At 54.6% G+C, this 15,326-nt stretch overlaps 1 protein-coding gene across 1 annotated transcript in view; it reads left to right on the plus strand.

Moving 5' to 3' along the window:
• The window catches only part of CD6 (CD6 molecule), a 31,768-nt gene extending 17,908 nt beyond the window's left edge, over positions 1-13,860 (plus strand). Inside the window, exons 2-13 of the mRNA XM_016200427.2 lie at positions 2,495-2,563; positions 3,500-3,826; positions 4,594-4,905; positions 6,126-6,428; positions 7,593-7,658; positions 8,980-9,120; positions 9,475-9,573; positions 10,604-10,726; positions 12,347-12,418; positions 12,685-12,879; positions 13,153-13,254; positions 13,796-13,860. Of these exons, the coding sequence (XP_016055913.2) occupies positions 2,495-2,563; positions 3,500-3,826; positions 4,594-4,905; positions 6,126-6,428; positions 7,593-7,658; positions 8,980-9,120; positions 9,475-9,573; positions 10,604-10,726; positions 12,347-12,418; positions 12,685-12,879; positions 13,153-13,254; positions 13,796-13,860 (1,874 nt within the window). The remainder of the gene's footprint in view (positions 1-2,494; positions 2,564-3,499; positions 3,827-4,593; positions 4,906-6,125; positions 6,429-7,592; positions 7,659-8,979; positions 9,121-9,474; positions 9,574-10,603; positions 10,727-12,346; positions 12,419-12,684; positions 12,880-13,152; positions 13,255-13,795) is intronic.
• The last annotated feature ends 1,466 nt before the right edge of the window (positions 13,861-15,326 follow it).

Consider the following 15,326-nt stretch of genomic DNA (forward strand, 5'->3'; position numbering starts at 1 on the left):
CCTCCATGAGCAGGGGCCTGGATGGAGGGAGGTAGTTCTTGCTTCTGTTCCAGCAGCACAGAAGTCAAAGAACACAAAAGCCAGGCTCCCTTTCTCGAACAGGGGTCAGGAGGATGCCTGCGACACAGAAAATAAACCTTTGAGTATATTTAGTATTAATAAACTGTCTTGGCAAAAGTTGTCCTTGGAGCTGGAAGCTCCTGCTCAGTCAGTCAGTCAGTCAGTCAGTTAGTCAGTCAGTCAGTCAATCAACAAACGTGTTGGGCACCCTGGGGTACACAGGGCTGACTCAACCTTGAGCCCTGCCCTCCAGGGTTCTCTGGTCTAGCAAAAGACCCCTGTGCCTTTACACATGACAGAGTGGCTTCCCAGACCCAGAGAGAGAGGACACAGAACCGAGTTGGAGCCCTCCGCATACATACAAACACACAAACACATACACACAATGGTACACACACGATCACAACCACACATACACACACCCCAGAGTCATGCACACATCCGCACTGCAGCCAGCATCCCAATTCCCCACCTGCCCAGCACTGGTGGAAATATTGAAAACCGCACTGGAGCACTGGGATTGTTGCCGTGGGAACTGGGATTCCAAAATCCTAACTTGAAGGCATCTGAATTCTTGTTCTGAATATTTCATTAGCCGTGGAGTCTGTGCTCTGAATTCTGAGTCATTTCTCCTTCAGGGGTCAGGCTGGGCAGCCAAGCAGGGAATTGGTGAGGACGGGCAATTAAAGGCCTGATTACTTTCTGTCTGAGTGATGGAGTGGCCCCCACGGGTGCTTGTGGGAGAGCTGTGTCCTCCGGGACGGGGGGGGGGTGCGTGTGCATGTGTGTACATGCACGCCCCTCTGGGGGTGAGTCCTCGGAATCTTCTCAGGTGAGGCTGGGATGTGTGGTAGTCATGCCTGTGTCTGCAGCCCCGTATCGGTCAGGCTAGGCCAGACCAGGCTGTGGTAACAAATACACCCACAATCTTCCTGTCAACACAATAAATGTTCGCTTCTTACACAAAATTCGAGCTGGGTCAACATCCCCCTTTACCTTGTCGTGGCATCCAGAACCCAGGCCACACCAGAGAGGATGGAGACAGAGGAGGCTCACTGCCTTGCACCTGCCTTGGCCCCCCAGTGGGCACATGTCCACCTGCCTAGGTTTCAACGGCCCCAACCTAAGCACAAGAGGTGCAGAAATGTGAAGGCTGTTCTTGTCACACAGTGACCACAATGGTCCCTTTGTGCTCTTACAAACTGGAATGTCCCCGCTCTGCCTGGAGCCGATTCCTTGGAGACAGGTTCAAATGCTGGCTCTACCACTTGCTAGCTGGTGGCCTCGGGCCCTGTATCAGTTAGGGTCCTAACAGGAAACAGGGGGCACATAGAAGTTTGAAGGGGGCTTAATTACAAAAGCACTGTTTACAAAGGATGATACAGTAACAGGAGCTCAGAGCAACCGAGCTGTTACGGCCCTGGTCCAAGGACACAGACCAGGGAGTGCTCGGTGAGCCCTGGAAGGGGAAAGTCTAGGAGAGGGGACTACCTTGAGAGGAAGGATAACCTCCCGATGAAGGACATAGCCTGCTCGAAGGATCTCTCCAGGAGGGAGTCACGGAATAAATTCCATGGCTTCCCTCCTGTCTCTGCTGGGGCTCCCCGCTGGCTGAGCAGAACAGAAGCCAAAGGGCCCAGGAAGATGCTCATTTAGACCAAACAAGTCAGCCTCCCAGGCCAAGTGGCCAGCGCTCTGGGAGAACAGAGGCCCGCTACCTGGCACGGGCAATCGGTTTCTATTCTTTGCGCCTCCCTTTCCTCATTTGTGACAAGTGGATGCTAATGCCTACCTCGCGGTGTTGGTGAAAGAAAATGCAGTAATATATGCAAAGGCCTGGCTAATCAGTCCGCGACAAATGTTAATTTCTCAGTGTCTGAAAGCATTCTGCAGTCCAATGGTTCGCAACCCAAGATGCACCAGTTACCCTAAAATCTGGTATGAACCTCTCAAACAAATTTTCCAAACAAAAGTGTTTTTCCTAAAAATAACTCCATTTTCAAGCTTCTTTTGTATGACAGATATTATGTCCTTTTAATTTTCCAGGTATTATATCCTTTTAGCCCACAATATTTCCCTAAATGTTACTGCCAACAAGCTGGGACTCTGGCAGAAAAAGCCACCGAGCCTTCCCTGGTCGCTCAGCCAGTGAGTGGCTCTGGCCCTGTGGCCTGTTCCTTCCTCTTTGCTCCACTGTGATCTCTGAGGACATGTGCACAATTAATCGATGAAGTGGGGGATGCTGCAACTCCAAAGCTTGAGAATTTGCCTCCTTTGAAGAGAGGCAAAGGCCCAGGGTCCAGGCCCATGTCTTTCCAGTTGCCCCATATAGCCACAGCAGGCTCCAGAAAGTGCCCCCTGCCCTTCAAGGCACCTCTGTGCCCTCCCTGCCTGAGTTCACTCACCCACCACGGCTGCTATTGGTTGATTTCAGGTCACCCGTCTCCAGCCCCGCCCGGCCAGCCCAACACCAGCAGTGCAGAGAGCCAGCCTGTGGAGCCAGGTGAGGAAATGATCTTTCTGGAGTCCCTGGTCAGCTTTCTGAGACCAAGCACGTGGTGCCCCTGAGTGACAGGAAGGAGAAATGGACTTTTAGGGTAACAGGGAGGCTCCCTGACTTCAGACAACACCTCTCCTTCCTAACCCAGTGGCTGAAGGTCCACATTAGATTCACTTGGAGATCTTAGAACTACTGTCTTTGAGAGGCCACCGATAAAAAGTCACATACACGTGACAAGGTGCTCAGTGAGCATTTTAAGGGGATTAATTGAGAACAAGTTAAAGAAGCCTTGATGGGGTGGGGATGGGTTCCACCAGATGGTTCCTAGATTAACTCAACAGATATTTATAAAGGACCTACTCTGTGTAAAGCTATGTGCTAACACTGAGGGTGCAATGCTGGGCAAAAATGGGAGGGTGATTCCCCAAGGAGGGGCTCTGGGGAAGGGAGAACCACCACACACACCACACTCCTTCAGCCCCATCACCACTTCCACCTCCATCTGTCCCCCAGGGTTCTAGGCTCATGGTGGCACTCCACTGTGGTTAGCACCATCAGAACAGTGAGAATGCATGGCACCCGCAATATCAGGGGGGCCTCTGAACCCAGAACTGCCCTTCTTTCACATGAGGGTGCTCTTGAGATGAGGCAAGAGAGGTAGGTTTGTGGAGACCGGACCCCTGGTTCTCTGTCATCCCAGGCCTAATTCACCTTAACCTCTAGAGTCACCCTCAGCCCCTCTTCCCGACTCCAAGGCCTCACAGGGGCTTGGGGATGAACTGGCCCAACCCCTGTGGCCCAGAGTCGGTGGGGTACTGTTCAAAGTCACGTAGCAGGCCAGTGATGGGGCCCCTGCTACCTGCTTGTCCCCACCACATTTCTGACATCGGCAGAGTCTGAATCCACCAGGGGGTCTCAGATGGTGTCTGGTGCTTCCAGGGGAGCGGCTCGGGGTCCGCCTGGTGAACGGGAGCAGTCGCTGCAGCGGGACAGTGGAGGTTCAGCGAGGACAGTCCTGGGAGCCCTGGTGCGGGGTGCTCTGGGACTCCAGAGCCACCGAGGCCGTGTGCCGCGTGCTGGGCTGCGGCGGGGCAGATGGGGTGCTACCGGTCCAGCCCACTCTGCCACCAGATTGGGCGGTAGGGAATGCCAGCGGGACCCTGAACACCACGTGGGCCTTGTGCAGCAGCACCGATTGGCAGGTCTGCAAGGAGGTGGAGTACCCGTGTCCCAGCAACTGGAGGCCGGCCCAGGTCACCTGTACAGGTACAGTGGTCTGAGCCCCTACTGAGCCCCCCAAGCCTTGCCGGCCTTCAGCCACTGCTCCTCACTCCTGTCCTCAGCCTTGGGCACTGGACCCAAGCCTCACCCTCCTGACTCCCACCCCCACCCACCACCAAGGCAAACACAACTGGCCCCACACCCGAGTCCTGCAATTTACTATCATTTCCAGCCCTGAGCATTTCCTCAGATCTGGCCTGCAGACCTTTCCCCCTCCTACATCTCCAACTGGCCCACTTGGTCCCCAACCCCACACCATATGTCCCCAATCCTAACAGAACCTCTAGGCTTTATTTACTGGTCCTATCCCTCATCCCACTCTGGAACTCTGTCTCCTTTATTCCTGTCCCTACCCAGAATGTACATTAATATGCCACGTTCCCAGGGTCCCTTAGCACTCAGGCTCCCCCAGGCCTGGGCCCTGCTCTTCAGGGCCCACCCACCAGAGGTCTGGCCCTACCCACTAGTTTGCACCAGGTTACTAGACCCTCCCACCCACTCCACAACCCTGCCTACAAAGTATCCAGCTTTGCCCCCAGCTGGATAGTCCTGACCAGTCCCCCCACCTCTGCTCACCAAGTCCCCTGCCCTGCAGGGTTCCCCCATTCTGCCCACAGGTTTACAGCCCCTCTCACTGGGTTCACAGCCCCTCCCACAACTATCTGGCCCAGTCTGGACCACCTGGCTGCCCCCTCCCTTCCTCTCCTTCTTCTCTGCCCACATCTACAAATCTCTTCCCCTCCTACCCCCAGAGAACCGTGACCTGCGGTTGGTGGATGGTGGCGGCCCATGTGCTGGCCGAGTGGAGATGCTGGAGCATGGCCAGTGGGGTTCTCTGTGCGATGACACGTGGGACCTGGAGGATGCCCACGTGGTGTGCAAACAACTGAGCTGCGGCTGGGCTATCAAGGCCCTGCCAGGCTTGCACTTTGCCCCAGGCCAAGGACCCATCCACCGGGACCAGGTGAACTGCTCTGGGGCCGAGGCCTATCTGTGGGACTGCCCAGGGCTGCCTGGAGACCTCTACTGTGGCCACAAGGAGGACGCTGGTGTGGTGTGCTCAGGTCAGTTGATGACCTCTCTGAACCTCAGTCCTCCACCAACACTTACTGTAGGCTTACTGGACACCAGGCCTGGAGTTAGTGCTGGAGAGATTGTCCCTGTCCTTGTATGGTCACTGTCCAGGAGGGAAGATGAGAACCAGACAAACATAACCCTAAGAAAGAAAGAAAGCCAAGTGAAGTTTAGAGGCAGCAGGCAATCCAGAGCTGGAGGGATAAACCTACCCACCTCTTGGAAGAGGTGACATTAGGGTGAGGCTCTTCCTGAGTGGGAGGTGGTCACCTGGTTCAGTGCAGCAAGGGGAGATGGAGGCAGGGAGGTCCCCAAGGAGCCTGTTGGCAGTCCAGATGAGGCCATGAAGTACTTATCCAGCCAATGCTTCTCTATAATGTGCACAGGAATTGGGGGGAGGGAGGGGGAGGATGTCTCATTAAGTATAGATTCTGATTCAATAGTTCTGGGGCAGAACTTGAGATTCTGCATTTCTAACAAGATTCTGTAACCAAACCCAGGTTTGGCTGCCTGTTGCAATGAAAGCCAAACTTGTGAGACAAGTGTTGATGGGAAGGAAAGAGATTTATTCAAGTGCTGGCAACCTGAGAAGCTGGGGGACTCTTGTCCTAAAGTCCATCTTAATATCTTAGTTCAGGCAGAGGTTTTTATAAGGAGGGAGAGGGAAAGTAGAACAGAGAGATCAGGGGGAGGGGCTGTGGAGGTGCAGGCAGTGTACTTGCTAGTTCCAATATGGATTTCCACGGCCAGCATCCTTGAGTTGGCCATCTGGTTTTGTGAAACCTTTGAGGTCAGGCTGCTCTTTAGGTTCACTCAGGAGCTGAAACTGCTGAACTATAAAGTATACTGAAAAAACTTTTAACATGCAAGCTCTAGTTTTGAGAGAAAAATCAGGATAGAGAAACAAGCTGGGTTTGATATTTACTAAGATTTATATGGGTAGTTTTATATAAATATGGCATATTCATTCCCCACTACAATTCCCAGTGATGCCAGAGTTACTGGTCCATGGGCCACATTTTGAGTAGCAAGGATGTAGGGTACTGCAGCCAGGGCAGATGGGGCAGAGGAGAAGGGGATGTAGGTGCTGGAGGGAAAGCAACAAGTGGAGACTGGCTGTGGGGTATTTCAGTTATGGGTCTGGGATGGTGGGGATTTGGGCCCAAAGGACCCTGATCTAATTCTGCCTCCCTCAACCCCTCCCCTACAGAGCACCAGTCCTTGCGCCTAACTGGGGGCACTGACCGCTGTGAGGGGCAGGTGGAGGTACACTTCCGTGGGGTCTGGAACACAGTGTGTGACAGCGAATGGTACACACCGGAAGCCCAGGTGCTCTGCCGGGCCTTGGGCTGTGGGACCATGACCCTAATACCCAAGGGGCTGCCCCACTCCCTGCCTGGCCGGATGTACTACTCATGCAAGGGACATGAGCCAACCCTCTCGAACTGTTCCTGGCGGTACAACAACTCCAACCTCTGCAGCCAATCCAGGGCAGCCAGGGTCCTCTGCTCAGGTACTCCTCTCCCACTCACCCCTTTCCACCCTCACCTCAGATTTGGACCAGGAATTCCACCTGAATCCACAGCCTAAAAACTTGCAGCCCAAGTACCACAGCTTGGACTAGGTCAGGAATGACAAATGCTGGTATTAGAGGTACTATTGTCCCTAATATGCCCAGGCAGATGTTGCTAATTAGCCAGGGCATCTTTTCCACAAATCCTTGACTCAGCCCCAGAATCATGAACCAAATATTTATCGCGCATTATTATATGCTAACAGTGGTTTCTGTGGACTGGAGTTGGCTCAGGAGATGAAACCAACTTGCCATCCCAGGGCTGGTGATCATAGGAAAAATAATATTAAGAGACACTAATAATAATCTCAGTGACAGTGCCTAGAGCCCTAATCATGCACTAGGCATTGCCGAGCCCTTGGTATGTCTTATTTTGGCTAAACCTCACATCCACTCTATGAATCATATCCTACTGTATTTTAGCAAATCTAAGACAGCATTGATATGTCACACCATTATTATTTTATGTACCACAACAGACAAAAATGCCACCAAAATAAACTCTTGACATGTCATCAGTTGTAATGATTGATGTCATCACCCCAATTTCAGAGGTGTTAAGGTTTGAAAACACCAGAGCATTAGATCTGAGGGAACATGCTAAGGTATTAGCGTGTCTATGGAGTTCAGATGTCAGCTATGGATTCCAGTTCTGCCGTCTACCAGGCAGGAGGCTTTGGTTTCATGACTATGTGGATGCTGATACTAGCCACTCCCAGGGTAGCTGGGAGATCAGGGAACATCACCATGGGACTTTGGGATTTTGCCATTCCTTGCCTGTGAAGTGCTTCTGATCATGAGAACGTCAGTTTCCCACCTCCTGAGGCCCACCTGAGAACAAACCCCACTGAATGGGAAAGGGATGTGTGGTGTGTAGATTACACAGAAGGAAGAGCTTTCTTTCATTAGCCCCATATTCTAACCGAAGGACCTTCCCAGCATTTAATCTCTGTTCCTCCTTATTGTGGAGGGTGGGAAAGACAGGTGCCCTTAGCCATGTGCCCTCCCAGGACTGTGCCCCCAGTTTCAGGTCACTTGTCTGTCACGGCACACAGTAGGTGCTTGGTATTATGTGTCAAGTGAACGAGTGGTGCTTCCTGACAGGTTCCCAGAAGTTGCTCAATCTGTCCACTTCTGAAGTTGTTACAAGTGTACTGCCGGTCACCATAGGTGAGTGTCGCTGGGTACGAAGTGTCACAGAGAGTCGGGTGCATACGTACATTTGTGTGCGCGTGTGTCTGCCTGGGTGGGGCCTGACGGCTTGTCCTCCATCACCCACCTCCAGATGCTGGACTTGCCTCCCCCAGGCTCTCTGGGTCCCTTGCACTCCTCTCCCCTCCACTCCCTGCCTTATGAGCTGCACAGCTCCCTGAATCCTGATATTGCGTGGGCAGGAGTCCACTCCCCACTCTCCTGCGAGCTCCCACAGGGCAGGAGGATAGGGCTGGAGGGCTGAGCTGGTCCGACACTGGCCAGATGGGTGGGGACACTGAGGGTAACGGCCAGTGTGTTTATAAGGTTCCAGGTCCTGCCCCAGCACTTTGTGGACATTATTTCCTGACCCTTTAATCCTCTCGGCAGCCCCCTGGGGAGGTCTCATCATGACCCTTACACAGAGGAAGGAGGTCAGGCTCAGAGGGTGAAAGGCCAGCCAGCCAGTGTTGGCTGGAATTTGCATCCAAGGTTCTGAATTCCAGATCCACGCTCTATCTGCCAGCTGTGTGTAGCTTGGCCGGCTTAGGGGCAGACTCCTGGGGCTCAAATCCCAGCTGCGCAGCCCCCTATCTATTTAGCTGTGTGATGTTGGCCAGTTCTTAACCTCTCTTAGCCTCAGATCCCTTGATTAGAAAATGGGATTGATAACCATAGCGCCTCTCCTAGTATTGTTGGTAGTCCCCAACGAATTAATTTTTACAAAGCACCTAGAATAGGGATTAGTACACAGTAAGCACGGTCTGTGGATCAGCTATTCTTGTGACTATTTAGTCCAGGCATGGAGCCCCCGGCATGTTCACTACTAGGGTGGTTCAGAGTTGCCTTCTCTGGGAAGCCAACCTTCATCTTTCCCTTAGAGAGTTAGGTGCCCCTGGCAGGGCCTCGTGCCCCCCAGATTCCCATCCACACCTCCACCACAGCGGGCATCTCTCTGATTGGATGGAGTCGACTTTTTGATTGCCCCACTAGGCAGAGACCCTGATGGCCTGCGACACTGTTGCCACACAGTGCGCGCTCAGTGATGGTTGAGCAGAGAGAGATCCCTGTGGGCTGCTGGCCAGGAGAAAGTTTCGCTCAGCCAGCTATTCATTCAAGATGCGTTTCTTGAGCACCTACTACATACCGGGCATTTAAGAGCAGATGAGAGCTTTTTGAAAGGGCAGAGGAGGAGAGGTCCAAAGAAGAGTGGGTCAGCGACAGGCAGGTTGCAGAGGCGAGAAGGGCAAGGAGAAGCCTGTCCATTCCTGTCTCCCTGATTTGGGGTTCTTGCTTCCAGAGCCTTCTGTGACAGTGCAAATGGAGGGCTGGAAATCCCGGGAGCTAATGCTCCTCATCTCCTGCATCACTCTGGGAGCGCTCTTCCTTGGCTCGCTCATCATCATCATCGTCATCCTCTTGAAAGTCAAAGGAAAATACGGTAGGTGCAGAATTCTGGGAGCCACAGGGAAGGCCCAGGCATGGGGAGAAGCAGGCCTGAGGCGCAACCCACCCAGGGGGGCATGAGCTTCAGAGACCCCAGCAGGAGTAGCAGCGACTCAGCAGTGGCCACCCAGCCCTGGACCCGGGAGCATCTCCTGATAGGAAGGATTTTCCCAGCATGCCCAGCAGAAGTGGACCAATTCAGGCTGCAAGAGAGGATCAGACTCTGTGTGTGTGTGTGTGTGTTTGGGCAGAGGGAAGTGAGGAGGGAAGTGTCTCGATGAGAACAGAGCCAGGCAGACTGGAAGGGGCCAGAAAACTGACTTAAGAATCTCTGCCTCCCCTCCCTCAGCCCTCCCTGCTACCGTGAACCACCAACACCTACCCAGCACCACCCCAGCAGGGATCAATAGCTATCAAGAGGTCCCCATCACCATCCCCAAAGAAGAAGGTAGGATGTGACCCGCCCTGGGGGTAGGGAGGGCTGGAGAGGACAGGAAGGGTGTACTTTCTAGAGGGTCATGTCAAAGCAGTGCCGCAGCCAGGGATGAGACCAGGGCCAGCCCACTGGAGGGGATGGGACCTTGAGCACATATCCCAGTCTGGGCTTTGACAGGCAGGTGAGCTTCCAGCGCAGTCACTCTAGGACCCTAGGCTTTCGAGTTCTAGACTAGTCCAGGCCCAGGGCGTTTTGGACCTTGCTCCCATGGGCAATCTCCGCTCTGCTGGTTGGCTAGGAGGTGGTGATCTCGTTGCCTGTTTCTGTGGCTTGCTCAGTCAGCCTCCCTGCAGAACCCCATCAGATTTTCCCAGAACATAATTTTATCTCATGTTTTCTGAATGCAAAAAATTGGATCATTCATCCATGTTTTATGACATATGGATTTATACCTCTGGAAACTCTTGTAAAGGAGTTGGAGTTTAATCACATTGCATTATGATTGTATTAAATCGTCTTTATTTGAAAACCAATACAAAACTCAGCCAAACAGTATTAATATTCTCTGTAGTATCCATTTGAGAAGAGAATGGGAATCCAGAACTTAGAACAGGGCTGGGCACGGAGCAGCCCCCACTGAATGTGATGGTCTAGAGGTTAAGAGCCACCCTGCCTGCTTGTCTGGGTAAGGCGAGAACCTCTGTGCCTCAGTTTCCTCAGATATAAAATGGGGGCACTAATGTACCTACCTCACAAAGCTGTGATGAGTATTAAATGAGAGAATATTTGTAAGTGTTAGGCTAGCTCCTAGCATGCAGTGACTGCCATGTAAGTCTTTGTTACATAAGTAAATGCTATTTAGTTCCTCATGTTTGAAATGGATGGAAAGAGCTTGGAAAACCCAGGCTGGACGGTCTTGTACAAAATGGGCTGCCTGGCGCTCTCCTGCCTCTCTGTCTCCCGCCATCCACGCTGTCTACCCCTCTCCCTGTGCCCTTCTGCCCACCACTCTGCCATGCCCCCCGCTCTGTTCTCTCCCCAGTTCCCAAGCTGCCCATCCAGGTCTGGGCCCCACCCCCCGCGGACTCAGACTCCAGCTCGGACTCAGACTATGAGCACTATGACTTCAGCGCCCAGCCTCCTGTGGCCCTGACCACCTTCTACAGTGAGTGCCTGGGCCCAGCACCCAAGGGCCCTCTTGCCTGAACCAGGGAGAGGACCCAGCTGCCTGGGACCTTCAGAGGTTCCACCTGATGACCCCTGTACAACTAGGGTGACTCTCCCTTGTTCCACAGTTGATAGACTGCAAGTGGTCCCACACTGAAGTTTTCAAAGTGCTTTTCAACCCTGGAGGCATCTCCATGTCTCCAGGCATTGCCACTCTCCACCTCCTTCCCTCCCAAGTTTGCCTCTGGCCAACCAGGGTCTTAAGACCTATCCTTCAACACTCACCCAAAGGTGGTTGTAAGACATTAGGGAGTCAGGTGAGAGACAGTTCAGATGGCTCCCCGCATGCTCATACACTCTTTCTGTGCCCCTCCTCCCCATCAACCTCACACCCCAACCTCCACTGTGAGCCCAGCTCCACCTGCTCTCTGGCTTCTCCCACTCTCCTCTCTGCCTTCTGGGGTGGCAGGGCCCATGTAAAGCTAGGAGGTTGAATGAGAGCAGAGAACCCCACAACTGTTGTGAAATCCCCTGGGAGCTTGTTGTAAATCCTGAGCCTCATCCTGCACCTGCTATATAAGTTAGGATGTCAGTTTGGCTGTGTGTGACAGAGACCCCCAAATCACAGTATCCTGAGACCTTGGCCGAGGCCCAGGCTCCTTCTCTCTTGCTGCTCTGCAGTCCACGTGGTCCAGAATGGCTTACCACCATGCCCACATCCCAGCCAGCAGGAAGGGGTTGGGAAGGTGGAGCATGCCCTCCCCTTAAGGCCCGAGGTGCCCATGTGGCACCTACTCAGGGTTCACCAGCCAGAATATAAACCCACCAGCTTCAAGAGAGACAGGGAGATGAAGCCTTTGTTCTGGGCCTCTTTGTGTCCAGATAAAGCCAGACGGTCTCCTGCTACAGGAGGGGGAATGGATATTGGGGACAGCCAGCCATCTCTGCCCCACCTGCTGACTCAGGGTCTCTGGGGGTGAGATGCAAATAATCCCACTTCTTCTGGTCCCTGCACCGGCGTTTGGGAGGCCCAGGAATGAGGTGCCCTTAGAACTGAGATCCTGAGCCCAGGCATGTAAGATACAAGACTGAGAGTCCAAAATCCTAGGACACTGAGTCTAAAAGTCAGTGGTATCAGGTTTGAAAGAGCTGACTCCAAGATTCCAGACACTGAGACCTTAAGATCCTACAAATCTGCATCTCCTTGATTCTGAAATGAAGGGGCCACAGGGCCTGCAATGCAAAGATCCCAGACCCTCCAGCTTACGCTCTGGGCAGGCTCCTCAAAGGGACAATGTCTGCCGTCTCCTGCCCAGATCTGCCAGAGCACAAGGACAGGACCCAGGCCTCCAGATATTTCCTTAAGTAGAGGGAGGGGCCCCTGGGGACGAAGGGTGCAGGACACTAGGGTTTCTGGCCAGAAGCAGCCTGTCCCATGCTGGTTTCAGATCGATATTCAGGGTCTTCCTGGACTAGGATGTGAGCCTGGGATCTGATGGGGAAGGTGATGCTCTCCATACCCCGGGGTTGTCCTCCTGCCCTGTCCAGCTTCACGGGTCCAGGCTCTGGGGGACAGGGAGATGGAGCGTCCCCCCCCTCACCACACCTCTGCTTGCAGATTCCCAGCGACACCGAGTCACAGATGAAGAGGTCCGGCAGAACAGGTTCCAGATGCCCCCCCTGGAGGAAGGTGAGTCGGGCTGGGGAGGCGCATGGAGGGGCTGATGCCACCCTGCCTCCGGACTTAGCAGCTCAGCTCAGCTTACCCCGAAAAACTCCAGCAGCAGCCTCCCTCCACAGGCCCTTCCCGGCTTGCACAGTTCCTAGGGGGGTCAGTTCTTTGTTAAGTCTAATCTGAAGCCTTCTTTCCTCACTATCCTCCATTTCCTGGCCTGGGACTTGAAGAGGCGCAAGCCTCCCAGGTCCCACCTGTCAACCCTGGACACTGCATTGCAGATCCCCCCTCCCTGGGCCCTCAGCATCACCCAAGGAACAACAGTGGGTCCAGTACATCGTCTGGAGAGGACTACTGCAATAGTCCCAGCAGCAGGCTCCATCCATGGAACCCTCAGGGCTTTTCTTCAGAGAAGAGCCCCTTCCTGGAGCAGCCCCCGAACTTGGAGCTGGCTGGCTCCCAGGGAACTTTTTCAGGTAAGCTAGGCCCCAGGGGATTGGGTATGGGCCCCAGCCTCCCATCCTGAGGCCAACCTGGCTGGAGAAAGCATAAGGCTCAGAGCCCTGAACTAGGCAGGCCGAGTTCAGGATTCGAGTACCAGCTCCACAGCTACTTGCTGTGTGACCTTGGATGAGTCTCCTTCCCTCTCTGGGCCTTCATTTTCTCATTTATAAAGCTAGAGGCTTGACTCAGTGGCAGTTTGTGACTGTCTCCAGGTAGAGGGTGACTGGTTCTGGGGTTTCCAGCAGGGCCCTCGGCTGATGACAGCTCCAGCACCTCTTCCGGGGAGTGGTACCAGAACTACCAGCCGCCGCCCCAGCCCCCTCCGGCGGAGCAGTTTGGGAGCCCAGGTGCCAGTGGCAGGGGAGGGGATTTTGGGAGGGGGGACAGAGAGGGACTGGGGAGTGGATGAGTGGGGGACATCTGGGTCTGTGGGATCCACCAGCCCATGGAGAAAAGAAGAGAGGTAAAGGGGTTTTTTAAACCAGGAATCTGAGGAGGTAGGGAAAATAGAGGGGGAGGGGACAGAGGAGTCAAAGATGCTTTGAGGGGAAGTGAACTCCCCATTAGTGGAGACACTCAAGCGGAAGCAGCCGGGTGGCCCCATGGGGGAAATTGTGGTGGCAGGGGGACTTCAGACATCAGTCATCGTCCATCAGGTACAGTGCCAGCATGGGGACGACAGCCCTGAACCAAGATAAGGCTCTGCCCTCTGGGCTGACATTCTAGTGAGGGAGACGGCAGTGAGCAAGATGACAAGATGGGACTCTTGTCACACCTCACCCCACAGGATCATTGGGGGGGGTGGACACAGGCCACTCAGCTCTGTCCTGTGGGGCAGTGGGGACAATGATTGGGCCTCCCGCTGACCTGAGCCTCCCGACCACACAGGATCCCCCAGTCCCCGGCCTGATTCCACCGACAATGAAGACTATGATGACATCGGAGCAGCTTAGCTGGGGCCCTGCAAGGCTCCAGGTGGCTCCGTTCCATTGTACTCCCTGTCCTGCCTACTCCCCTGTCCCACCCCGTCCTCCCTGATCGTGCCCCAGGGTGCTGAGAGGCCTCCCCTGGAGAGATGAAAGGAAACCCTGGACTTCTCGGTCTCCATCCATTAAACAGAACCTGCCGCACAGCCCTCTGCCAGCCCCAAACAGCAGCCCCAGGCCGAGGGCGCTGCCTCCGAGAGCTAGCGAGCTCTCTGTCTCAGGGATGGATAAGCCGTCTGGGCCACCTCTCAGCAGGCCGCACGGACGGGTTGAACTGGATGACTCCTGAGGCTCCTTCTGACCCTCAGGTGTCTGGTGCTTTGGTGCCCTGAGTCTCAGACAGCTCAGGGCCCAGAAGTAATGAGAGGGGCAGAAAGGGGCCCCATCCCCATGCTGCCCAGGAGGCTCCATGCGCAGGTGCTGTTGTGCTGCTGCTGTGACAGGTGGATTCTGGCGCTGGGGGTGGCACACTGCCTCTCCAGGCTTCCAGCAGAGCAGGGAGTCCAGCATTCCTGGGCACAGCAGCTGATGGTGCCCGGGACAACTGCCCCATGCCCACTACCAAGGGACTCGGCCCTGAGGCCAGCCCTGCTTCTGGAGACCCTCGGAGCCCACCAGGGGCACAGCCCTGCTCTGCAGTGACTGTCCCTGCAACAGCAGATCCTTATTCTGAGCTTCTAACAGTTTACAAAGGTGGTCCAGCACAGACCCAGAGTTGGGGCCCAGTCTCTGAAGGGGCAGAAGCACAGAGATGTCTGCAGGAGGGGCCCAGAGGCTCGCTAAGCCCCAGGTGCCCATCTATCTGCTTGGGTTGATGGGAGCCTCCCAGATGAGCCTGTGAACATGCGGCGCCACACCCAGAGCCGTAGGCAGGAGCAGGCAGCCTCCGCAGAGGCCCCGTCTGGCTCGGGCCAGCTTCTCCTCGGGGCCAGCTCCTCGGTGCACTGTTCTGAGCATCCTGGGATTAAACTGATCGCTGAATGAAACCAAGGCATAGAGTGACAAGTCCTTAAACTCAGAACCCATGTGTGTATGTGTGTATGTGTGTGTTGAGTGAGGGCGGCTCTATCCATTGAGCCAAACTGGAAAACCTACTGTGTCCTGGCGCCATGGAAAATGCTGGGGATACAGGGACAAGATACAGGACCTGCCCCCCTGGAGGAGGTGGGCACTGAGACAGCTGCCTGTGAGTTCCGCAGTCACCGAGCTCCCTGATCTGCCCCGCACCAGCCCTGGGGCAGTGGGGCTGGGCTGCCTCACTGTGTGAGTTCCGACCTGAGCCTCCCAAAGCTTCTCAGGCAGGGAAATGGGGGGGGGGGGGGGTATGCTCAGAGCTGCCTGGCAAAGAAATTGATCCCAGGCCCAGAGGGGTTGGAGAAGATGCTGGTGGGTACGGAGGGGCTGTGGAGAGGGCTCATAAGAGGCTTTCCCCA

This window comes from Miniopterus natalensis, chromosome 11 (assembly GCF_054644295.1).
Source record: "Miniopterus natalensis isolate mMinNat1 chromosome 11, mMinNat1.hap1, whole genome shotgun sequence".
Taxonomy (NCBI): Eukaryota; Metazoa; Chordata; class Mammalia; order Chiroptera; family Miniopteridae; genus Miniopterus; species Miniopterus natalensis.